The 12,545-nt window shown below is 40.4% G+C and overlaps 1 protein-coding gene across 1 annotated transcript; it reads left to right on the top strand.

The window, feature by feature from the left end:
- The first annotated feature begins 1,719 nt into the window (after nucleotides 1–1,719).
- LOC311035645 (RING finger protein 145) lies at nucleotides 1,720–11,879 on the top strand. The gene is made up of 11 exons (XM_084043966.1): nucleotides 1,720–1,963; nucleotides 3,138–3,422; nucleotides 3,823–3,931; nucleotides 4,218–4,309; nucleotides 4,551–4,792; nucleotides 5,510–5,685; nucleotides 6,881–7,021; nucleotides 7,889–8,071; nucleotides 8,348–8,495; nucleotides 9,278–9,634; nucleotides 9,728–11,879. The coding sequence occupies exons 2-11, from the start codon at nucleotides 3,254–3,256 to the stop codon at nucleotides 10,823–10,825; spliced, it is 2,715 nt and encodes a 904-aa protein (XP_083900092.1). The 5' UTR covers nucleotides 1,720–1,963; nucleotides 3,138–3,253; the 3' UTR covers nucleotides 10,826–11,879.
- The last annotated feature ends 666 nt before the right edge of the window (nucleotides 11,880–12,545 follow it).

The raw sequence follows: 12,545 nt of genomic DNA, 5'->3' as shown, positions 1-12,545 counted from the left end.
TATTTGTAAGATGAAGTGCCTTTGGTCTCTCCGTTTTGAAATGCACTCCTCACTAAAAATCTATCAATCAAGAACACTGTTTCAGCCTTGTAGAAGAGGAATCAAATAATTCATAATTGTAAGGTTGTTCAGGTATGTCAATCTGCGTGTTTTTTTCTCATTCTGTAGTGCAGGAATTAGATAGAGTTCTTCTTCAGAGCAACATTCCCTGTCCTGTGTCTTTGTCTTTTTTTCTTCTTTCTTTTTTTAATAATATTTTTTTGATTGCATTTTATTTTTTTCGCAGAAAGGTAGTTTTTGTCTTTTATAGGTCTAGGGTGTGAATTCAATTTCAATTGACAGAAATGCTTGTTTGAGAAGCAATTATCTGAGGTAAGCCTGAATTAACCCAAATGGCAACATGGCTCACCCTCAGGGAGTTTCACTGAAGCCCTGTGTGAGTGGAATCCTCTGCCCCCCCCCGTCCCCCCGTCACCCCCCACACATTTTTTTTGGTAAATATAATATTATTGCTTGTAGTGTTGATGCTGATGTCATGAAGATGAATTGAGTACAATGGCCACGATGGAAACAAGCCCCTGTGCTATGCTTTTACTTAAGCATAGTTTTTTTTTTTACTGTACTGCCTACTGTTTTCAAACTGCTAATAAAGAATTCAATCAATCAATCAATCAATCAAGCAATCAAGCAATAAATCAAGACTATAGTGCCTATAGGGTTCCTCCAGCAAAAACATTTATACAAAAATAGGAAATATAAAATCAGTATAGGCTACTTATTAAGAGGTGGCCTGTGATTGTTGAGCATTTGATAGGACGACAAGTGGTGAAGGGAACAGAGTCATGGTATGGAATGATTAAGAGACAAAACAATGTGCTTAAATGATATGATCTCCACTGAACTTTGTTATCCCAGGATAAGTTGAATGTGAGAGTTAGGAAAATGTGTGTATTATTTCAGAGTTAGATTCTGATGATCCTTTTATAAAGAAAAGAGGCTATCAGAGAAGAACCAAGTATGTGAAAGACTACTGCTCTATATTTTACAGTATATTTAATAATCTTATGGATTGTTTCAGATAACAGTGTAGAGGATGGATACAGTCAGGGGGGCACTATTCCGGTTACCAAGAGGATCAGCACAAACTGAAGAGACTGAAAATGAAGAGGTTGTATAAGCTTGCGCCCCCACCCCTTGCAGTATCACAGGAAGGTTTCTTAACACAAGGTCTAATAATTTATTAATGAGCAATTATGGTGCATACAAGCATACAGTGCAACATTTTGCTGGCTGGTCTATTAGGATAGTCTCACTGCAGAAGTCACCAAAATGGAAAGTTTTAACAGTGCTAAAAAAAAGAGAATTCCCCCAATTCCTTCAAATGCTGTTTCCACGTGTGATTTGGTCCCAACTGCCTGCCTCTAGTGTTATGGAAACCTTCTGTGCAGTGCAGTCTTTGATGCCACACAGCTAGCTTGCCAGCCTTGCCTCTGCAGCTTTTTTGAAAGACCATAAGATGGCCATCTCTGTGTTTGATGTAGGATCGAAATTACAACAACGATGAAGAATAATATGTCCTGTGTCACATTTCAGGAAGTGAAGTAGATATTATAATTTAATCATAGATTTCATAAGCTTTTATTTTGACGTGTGAACAACCTTTATTTTGAAATCGTTTGTGTATGGTTGACATGACGTGTATTACACACAGGAAATAGCCACGCAAGCGACTGCTGGAATCACAACATTGCGTGTGTCAACTGCTTTATGTCATTTAATATCTTGTTTATTTACTCTAAGTTTATGTAGTCTTCATTTCGTTCTATCGCAGAATGTCGGCATGCGCACATTTCCAAACAGTTTGCGTGTAACATGACAAAATGTTGCCATTGTGCGACCTAACCAGCGGCACCTCGTTATCAAATGGCTGTCAGTCCGACTAAGATGCGAGATGCTTCGCAAAGTAGGTACACGAATATCTCTTGGCTGTTTTATTTGTGCACACCACAATGACTTGCTTTATCGTTATAGTGGCTATGTGTGCATTGCTATAGCCATGATATATGTGCAGTCAATTGCACCTCTTAAAAAAACAAGGAAGTCTCCAGTGGTGTAAAGTAATTAAGTACATTTACTAAAGTACTGTACTTAAGTACAGTTTTGACTTTTGAGGTATTTTTTTACTTTACTGGAGTATTTCCAATTTCCTGTACCTTTTTACTTCTACTCCACTACATCTCAGAGGCAAATATTGAACTTTTACTCCATTACAATTATTTGAAAACTTTAGTTACTAGTTACATCTTCACTACATACACGAATCACTCCAGCCCTATACATTTCGGCCATTTGAAAATAGCCGCATATAACAGAGTATTTCTACATTGCAGTGTTGATACTTTTACTTAAGTAAAAAATGTGAGTACTTTTTCCACCACTGGAAGTCTCAAAACCAGATACAAATTGAGTTAACATCATGGCCTGGTTGCAACTTGATAAGAGGAGAGTAATGGAGCATTAAGACGACTCCTCCTGTAAGAAAGCCACACAGCTTTCTTCCATTTATTGAATGAGATACATTTGACAATGTTGAATCAGCTGGTAGCGGAAAGCAATCAGTGTAGTGTTTAGGAAGCACAGTAGAACAACTAGTAAAGAGTGCCTTGCCTTTCAATGACAAGTGACAGTAATCCCAGAAGAGTGGGCACCTGAGAAGTCTGGGTGGGCACCTCAATGTTAAATTGGCAATGTTTTTTCCTTAATGAAAAAAAATAAAGGATGTATGTTTTGGAGAATGGTCTGAAATACGGTCAAGTTTACATGATTTGAACATGCTTGAACATTTTACATTTAAGGCCTAAATATTTCAACAATTGCAACATATTGCCACAAAATCTGATCATTATGGCATAAACAATTTTGTTTATGATGAAGGGTAAATTTAGGTCTGATAATGATGTACCGTGCATGTTCAAATCATGTATACATCACATTTAAGACTATTTTCCAAAGCATACTTTTATTCTTTACTATTTAACATTTTGGAAAGAAAATGGTCAATTTCACTTTGAGGTTCCCAGACTTCTCAAGTACCCATCATCCTGTATCCATCAGTGACAATCCCTTGTATTTTGCAGATGACTAGAGGACGAGGCAGTCATGATGCTTGTAAACTCTCCATGGCACAGTGACAACATCCACTGAGCTCAGCATGTGACACAAGCTTTCTCCTCTCCAAACAGTGGATCTCAAGATGCCTCGCCTAGAAGAGTTTGCCAATATTGCCCTTAGGGTTCCAAGCATATTAGTGCTGGACTTATTGTATAAATGTGACATTGATGGCTTAACAGAACACCTCAAAGCCAAAAATGAAGACATGCTTTTCAAGTACAAATATGTAATTTGGAACATGTATTATCTGGGTATGTATAATTCACCTTTATCACTTACACAGCTGTATTGCTTGATCATATTAGTATAACCAATCTCTCTTAGTTGATATATAATTACAACGCTATTAATAGTCTGCTGACTTTTGACTCAACCAAATAAGAAAGCCAACATGACTAACATCAGCAGAAGCTAAAAAACAAACCTAAAATAGTTGGTTTCCTAACTAGATAAAAATGTTCAGATTGAAATATAGTGTGTTGTAGAGTACATACTGTACATCACATGCTATATCCTATTTATTTTATATTTTGTTAACATTTATCCATGTGTATCTATCCTCCAGTTGACACTCCCTCTTATCTTCAAAGGTGAAGTAAAAAACAACAACAAAAAAGCAACATAACATGAACATCCTTGTTTCTCTTCCAGGTCACCTCATAAATGTTGTAGTGTTGGTTCTGCCACTGAGACACATTGTGACACTCTACCTCCACATCCTTGCTGCCCTTCTCCTATATGTGGGACATCAGATTTCCAAGTACGGTGCCCTACTACTACTACTACTACTACTAGTACTTTTACTACAGTACATTTCGCAAACATACTGCACAGACAGAATCGGTTTTCTCACATTATATGACGATGCTGGGCTGCACACACTGAATGCCTCTCTCTCTGTATTTAATATCCTGTAGCCTGCTGATCTTTGTGTGATAGTGTTTTGAATCAAAGCCCTTGTTCACAGTTCACTTGTTTACACTGATTTTTAGAAGCATTGCACAACCTCACGGCCAGCATGTTTGTCGTGTTCATGTCATTGACAGGGATTACGTGCGTGAGGAGGTGATGTACGGTTATGAAGGAGCTTTGTACCTGGATTCTCTGGCTTTCAACCGATTTGTCTCTGCACTGACAAGTGAGTCCCAATGTCACATTTGTAGTATTGAGTCTATTTGCAAATGGTCCTTTTAAATTTAAATTTGTCTTAGCTACTATTACCTTTTTATGTTTTGTAAAACCCATTTCAGATGAGTACTACATGAATTCATTAATTGAATATTATTGTCAGTGTGAATTTAATTTGTACATATCAACTTTCAACACGTTAAAAAGGCTTACGGCTCTGTTAATCTGCCTTGTGCCTTGTTTTCATCTAGGTCAGATTATTCTCAGCACTTTGTGTGCCTTTCTATTGAAGACCAGAAAGGTGTGGCTGTTTTCTGCCCACATGCTGCCCCTGCTGGCCCGGCTGTGTGCATCACCCCATGCCACGCTGCTAACTGTCAACTCCTTCTCCATGGGTCTTACTGGAGTTGGAATAGTAATATTCCTCCTCTCAAATCTCTTTGTGCCATATCGCCTTGCCAGGGCCGCCTACTCAGAGATGCTTCAGTTGGAGGTAATTGATTGTACTCTAATTGTCAAATGCTTCTTCCCATCTCTTTTATGTTTGATTACCATTTCTCAATAGATATAAGCATTTGTCTCGCGTAGCCAGACAACTATTCCACAATCTCCGAATGCTATATAGAGTCTGGAACTACAACTCCCGTAATCCGAGAGAGGAAGCTGTCATCTGTTCGTCATTTCCGTTCACGAAAATATCTTAAAATATCTTTGCATTCATTTTTTCAATTTCCATTTCTGCTAAGCAGCAAGCTGTATATGCTTAGATGATTTTGATTTATATTCTGATAAATTTGCCCGACTGTAAAGACGAAACGGAAGTGGGGAGGAGGCTTCACATCCGCTTTATCGCTTGATTATTTTCAGAGCTTCCAGACTGTATGACCGGAAGCAATTGAAAGTTGTGGGGGGCAACAGTCTGGCCATGCGAGACTACGCATTGACTATCTTTCAAATATTTTATAAATCACCATGCAAAAAAGTCATGCTTAGTTGAAGTGCAAGTATTGTTTAGTACTTAGCACCATCAAGGTCAACAGTACTTATCTGGTGCAGATCTTTTCTTTTTTCTTTGTTTCATATTCCACGGAAGATGATGTTGATTTTGTCTTTCTCAGATGTAGTTTGGGGGACATAAAAACACAATACAATTGCTTATCAGAGATAATATTAGCTGTAATCAACATGTCTCTGGCTTCTATTTTATCAGGTGATTGAGCTGTACAGGCTCCTGGCTGTGGCCATCTCTCTGTGGAACCAGTTTGCTGTCCCAGTTCTGTTCAGTGTTTTCTGGTTTGTTCTATTCGTGGTCCAGCTGGGCTCAGACACCATGTCTAGCAACGCCTCAGCAGGTCATCAGGGAATTATCTTCATTGTGCTTACAAGGTATTTTAAGAAGATCTGTATGTGCGCTGTGCATCAGGAGTTGCATTTGACCGTTTATTTATTTATTTTTAAGACAAAGGCTGGAAAATGTAATTCCCCCCTGACATTTGGGATGGTAAAAAAAACTTTTCCTTTTACTTTGCAATATATAAAACATCAGCAGAAATCAGCTTGTTCAGCATTGCCGGGGTTATTGTGCTGACAACGCGTCGCGAGATTACCGTGTTCAGGTTTTGGTATCTAGCATTGGCCGCATTATTACGTGGGTGAAATAGGCTCTTATCTCCATCTGCTTAATGCTGTTACATACACATTGGTCATTTCTTTCTTAATTTCTTAGCACAATACATGTTTGGAAACAGGAATAAAGGTATCTTGTGAAGTTTAAACCTATTTTATTAAACAGTTTTGTAGGTCAACAGGTGCCAGAAATGTCGCTACTTAATTAGTTAGGTCGATTTCTGTCCGGTGTACAAGATTAAACCTGTTTGATTTCATGTGGACCAACTGAACCATCCGGTATAAAGTACGTAATTATTAGATGTCCTGGCAAATTAAAAACAGCTTACACCAGCTGTGTCGACAATGTCGCGTTTACTTACCGACAACGCTAAATACATCTGGTATTGCATTAGTAATAAGCAATATGACAACGAAATTAACATTATTACTATCAGAGAAGGAAGGGAACGACTTTGACACCTGACTGCATTATGCATGATCAATGCAGTCACGTGTCATGCAGTTCCTGGTGTCTGAATTTTTGTTTACTAACTAGACCATACCCGGTCGACGCATCCGTGGGGGGATATGCGCACATGATCTGGCAACCCGGGAGGCATTTCGTCCCATAGCTGGGCAGCCCCGTAACCATGGCGACATTCTTTGACACAAAAGCGCTAATAAGAAGCTGAGATTTGATGAAATTGAAAAACGGGCTTCACAGTTAAGTTCAGATGGTAATGGTCGATGGCTGTGTGCAAAATCAGAGCAATTGGTCCAGCCACTGAGGAGAACCGGGTAGCTTCACCTACTCACTCACTCACCACTACAAACGGACAGAGGTTACTAGAATTATAGTAGGATGTCCCCCGTTTATTCTAATATCGATATGGACATGAATAAATTAGTGTGTGTACGTTATTGATGTTTTTTCCTTTGCGTCCCTGCACACCCGCTGTCCTTCCCTCCACAGTGTCTCTGAGTGTTGTTCTACTCCCTACTCCCTGCTGGGCCTGACGTTTGTGGTATCATACCTAGCTCTTGGGCTGCTTAACCTATGCAAGTTCTACTTGGGGGGTTATGCAGCTGTTCAGAATGAAAACGTCATGCACAGGTGAGTCTGAAATTTGTGCTGCTTTTTCAGTTTTTTGCTTAATTTGCACAGGAACGTGTAGGGAGACAGTAAGCTGAGGGCAGAAAGAGAGGGGGAAAACAAGCAACACAGGTCAACCGGGCAGTGTTTTATTTGGACCATGGCAATGTAATGAGTGTACTGGTGCATATCTTGGATGTGAGAACCGTAACTCTGCAGAAACACCTTTTCCCCCCCTAATCATAATCTCCAAATGTAGTCATTATGTCAAACCCCCCCAGCCCCTACTGTTTGGTCGTGGAGAGGGTGTTGACAACCACGTGTCTCCTCCGATGCACATGATAGTGACAGAGATCGTCCTCCACACGAGTACACGAACACCAGGCCAAGCCTGAGGCACCGTGGAGGATTCGAACCCCTGTCTCCAGGGTGGTGGGCACTATGCATGAAACAACTCTAGAGTGACTGAAAGCCCAGGCATCTAGAGCAGTGTTATGTATGTATGTACTGTACTGTATGTATGTATGTATGTTTTTGTTTTTATGTACACGTATGTATGTCCCCCTCAAAAGTATTCAAGTTCGGCTACATGCATGACATCATAAAGCAGAACCACTTCTGGCCGTAAACGAGGACTGGCCGTAAACAAGGTGTTTCTAAATGTTGATATGAAACGTATTTTTGTTTCAGAAATGTTGACATTCAATGTATCTGTGTTTTTCTCTGCCGACAAGACTGCAGCCGTACAAGGAAGGACGAGCAAATAGATTTTGTGGTCATTCGTTTCTTTTGTTTCATTTGTATCATACATTTGTTTTTCTTTTGTTTCATTTGTTTCTTTTCATTTCATTCATTAATTTTGTTTCATTTGTTTGTGTCTCTCATCAGAGGTGTGACCGAGGGTGTCACGTTGCTCCTACTGGCACTTCAGACGGGTCTACTAGATATGCAAGCCCTACAGCGCACCTTCCTCCTCAGCGTCATCCTCTTCATCGTGGCCACTTCCACTCTGCAGTCCATGATTGAAATCACGGACCCAGTCATTCTAGCACTGGGTGCATCCCGCAATAGGTAACGTAGAGAGTTTATTTAAAAAAAATGTATCCATTGTTATTATTGTATTCACAAAATACAACAACCTGCATATAATAATTATAATTTCTATAATGATATTTGTTTTATTAATCAAGGGGTTCAGTTACCAAACATCCTTAAAAATGTAATGTAATTTGTTTGAATGAAAGTCCTTAACCTCTGCTACCAACACTATAATGTCTACTATATACAGTATGTACAGAATACATATACTCAACAATGTTCACAATGTTTGTAATGCATTTGCTTTAGGAGCCTGTGGAAACACTTCCGTGGCCTCAGCATGTGTGTGCTCCTGCTGGTGTTCCCAGGATTCATGGCTTATAAAATTGGCCAGTTCTTCCACATGGACTTTTGGCTGCTTATACTGGTGTCCAGTTTCATGCTCACTTCTCTTCAGGTAAGAGAGTTACAAGACTCATTCAGCATTTTAAGAAAAGGAAACCTTATTTTGTCTTTTCTGTAGCTTTTCTCTACTTGTGTTCTATACATAAACTCCTCATTGCATATTCAATTTGCATGTAAATGACTAAATTACTGTGACTGCCTCTCAGCTGCATATCCAGTTCATAGGAAGCAAAGTTGTAAGGCTCCTTGGAAGGTGTTATTGAAAGACAGGTGGTCAACTGGTTATTACACATCTATAAAGAGCCGTAGCTGTTGTTATTATTATTATTACCTGTGCTCCTGAATATCTCAAGGGACAGAAAATGTACAATGGCTGTCGGGCTTAGTCAGAATCACAAAAAAAAAAGTTGTTTTCGTGCATTGTTCCCATGGTATCGTTATTTCCATAGAAAAGTCAGTGCGTTGTACAGTGTATTCTAGTACATTCTTAGTGAGATCAAATGATAGCATACGTTTATATTCTGAAGATAAAAGCATCACCCATCACAGTGGCGCCGGAATGGAGGTGTCACACAAGATTCCCTGCACTTTTCAATATGTCTGCCCCTGTTGTGTACAGTGTACACACACAATGCAACATATTGGTTGCTTTTACCATACTGAGCACTGTCTCGCGATTAGGTTGGTAATGTGTTACCTGCTGTGTAGGCTATATAACAGTCAATGGCCACTAGGCTACCTGCTTTGCATAAAGATTCACACTCACTCCCTCTATCTAGACAAATATTGTAGAACTATCCAATAAATTGTTTCTTTTTCTATTCGATTCCTCAGGTTACAGGCACCATGTTGATCTATTCCCTCTTCATGGTGGAGCTCTTCCGCACCGACCCCATCGACAGCCTGGACGAGGTGATCTACTGGGTGAATGCCATCAGCAGAGTGCTGGAGTTCATGGTGGCCCTTTGCGTGGTGGCATACGGAACATGGGAGTCCCTCTTCGGGGAGTGGAGCTGGATGGGTGCCTCCGTCATCATCGTCCACTCCTACTTCAACGTGTGGCTTAGGGCGCAGACAGGCTGGAAGAGCTTTCTGCTGAGACAGGAAGCGGCCAAGAAAATCAACAACCTGCCACTAGCCACACCTCTGCAGCTGCAGCAACACAATGATGTCTGTTCCATCTGTTTCCAGGTGGAAAGATATTAACATTATTAATTATTAATAATAATTATTGTTGTATTTGTTGTCTTTTTTTATTCATTCAAAAATATCTAATTTCCACAGGAAATGAACTCTGCTGTGATCACATACTGCGGACATTTTTTCCATGGCAACTGCCTCCGCAAGTGGCTGTATGTTCAGGAGACCTGCCCAATGTGCCACCAGTCGGTCCGACCAACATTGACCAAGCAGAATGAGGGGGCAGACGACACTCAAGCAGCAACACCACTTCAAAGAGATCGACAGGGGACAGGGGCAGATCTCGCTGCAGAGCAGAGAGATCTCTCCACAGGGAACGTTGCCTCACAGGAGGCCCCAAGTAACCAAGCAGCTCCTGAACCCACAGAGGAGCAGGAGAGGACACTTAGGTCTCAGGAGGGAGCCTGTGGTAATGGTATAGCCGACGGTGACTGTCCGGACAGCCCGTGTCGGAAGGCTGTCCAGGGCCTCCGTTTCAGCTCCAGTGGAGACTTTGTCGGCTTCACTAGCCCAGTATTCAACTGCCCTTCAGGGAGCAGTCCTAGTTCTCACAGGCCATGGGATCACATTTCTCCTGTTGAAACGCATAGCCCGAGTGAGGAGGAAAGCAGAGAGACACTGCAGGCAGAAGACGAGCTGTGTTCTGGAGCTGTGGATTCCGAAATGAAAGGTTTGTCTTTCCCATTGTACTCTGCGGACACTGTAAACCAGGACAATGTGGAGAGCATGTCTGATGCTGAGAGAGCTGGACCTTGCACTCCGCTTGAAGGCCCCACTGCTGCTAACTCTGTTGTGATACCTCAAAATAATGGCAGTTATGGTGAGAGCTGTGAGGAAACCCCTGCACCCATTATAGCCAAAGGTGACCTTATCAACAGCAATGAATCAAATAACTCATATGACTTGGAAAAAAATGATGCCCTTTGTTTAAATGGCCCTGATGCGCCACTGCTTGAGGAAGCCCAGAAGACTCATGTAATTCACAGCAGGGCACAAAGTTCTGACCAGACAGCTGGTCAGAACAATATGATACCTGCATCACTGGTATCACTGTATAATGCTGATCCAGCAACATCTCAGCCTCCTGATCCAGGCCTCACATGTCCCAACTGTGGCAGGATATGTGATTCAAAAGTCGGGCTTTATAGTCATCTACAATGGCATAGCCGCCAGCAAAGATGACCACTGACAAACTCTTCACAGCACAAGGAAGCTACATCATCTTCAACAGCAATGGACTGCCAGAAGAACCTGTATCACTAAACGGTACTGTTCAATGGATGGAAACGGCACAGACCGACCAAGTCCCTGAGGCCGTCTCATGGCATATGAACACTGCTGGGCAAACATCTAGCATCAAAGGAAGCAATGAACATGTTATATAAATATGTATTTGGCAACACGGACAGTGCTGATATTGAGTGTCCGAAAAGAGACCGTACAGACTCAGACATGATAGACTCAAAGAGGCCAAATCAATCGCACATATTTCCTGGCCACTAGTGGATACTACCTCCTCTTTCACAAACACAGTGGAGTAGTGAGTGCCATGAATCAGTGCCTTGGGTGTGAATTGATTGATTAGATACTTTATTAACAGTTTGCAGATTGTACAGAGGTACGGTTTACAAAGAGTGTTAAAAGGATAACATAAAAAGCCCTAGGGGCTTGTTTCCATTGTAGTCCTGTGTATTCAATTCATTAAGATGAAGGGAACAATCTTTTTTTAGTGGACAGAAACATGTTTGCCTTCACACCATGGGCCAATATGGGAAAATGGTGTTATTTTACTGACAGACTAATGAATGTGCTGATAAAAAATGTCTGTCTGAGCTTGAATTCACAGGCATAATGGTTCAGGGTCAAAGTGATAATTTCACTATACAGAAATTGTAAATAAATGTAACATAAATTTAACAAACTCTCACAAGTTAGGATAAAACATGTTTACATGTTTAAAATGACCATTGGATTTCATTAATTTAAAAATGTTTTCATGTTTTTACAGTTTTGTGGGACAAAATGGAAAAAAACTTGAGCAGTTGACTTTGTAGGTCCTGAAGCAATGGTTTGTATCTACAGGCTCTGTTTTTCAGTATTAATTCACTATTGTGACCCTTTAAAAAAAACTACTTTTCTACTGTAGTCCAATATAAATTAAACCATGAGTGGTGATTGTCCTCGGAAATTTGCTGACAATTATGGTCAAATGTATTAATTAAAACAATATATATGACATTTGTTTTGTTATAATCATAGGCCAAGATGGTTGAAAGAAGAATGACAAGTCTGTGTTTTTCTTGTAACCATAGCATGCTGGTAACTAGTCTAATCTACATCACAATCCTTCTGTCACTTTTACAAGACTGTAGTAGACACTCGCAACGTGATCGACCAGTTTGTTTAGGTATGCACCCACACTCTTGTCTGTTTTTGTTATACAATTTTCAAAAATAGATCTACAAACTCACTGACAGTGGCACGTTGTGAGCTTGTATAAATCAGGTTTAAGTGGTTTTAACAGATTGCTGACTAATGGCAACCTTTCCTGCCCAAAGAAAGTCTACATTCCACAGTTTCTATTCAACAATCTCTAAAAACTCTTTACAGATTAACCCAGTAGTTCCTCTCTTGTTCCTCTGCCTAACACAACAAGCCAATCACAGCGCCAGTGTGTCAATGCTCCCGGGCTATGGGATCTAGGTTCCACAGTACGTGTAGGTAACATCTAGCCCGTTAGCCAGGGTTGCCATGTCCGCTTATTATAAGCGACTTTCGGCTTGTTTTTTTGTAAAGTTGCTTGTTGCGGGTTTTTTGATTGATTGATTGAAATTTGTATTAGGCAAAAAGAATGTAAAACATCACAGTTACATTTATAATACTTTTGTCTAAAAGGTCCATC

This window comes from Gymnoscopelus microlampas, assembly GCF_963454915.1.
Source record: "Gymnoscopelus microlampas genome assembly, chromosome: 20".
In the NCBI taxonomy this organism is placed as follows: Eukaryota; Metazoa; Chordata; class Actinopteri; order Myctophiformes; family Myctophidae; genus Gymnoscopelus; species Gymnoscopelus microlampas.
The sequence above is the reverse complement of the archived record's forward strand: the minus strand, read 5'-3'. Positions and strand labels throughout refer to the sequence as shown.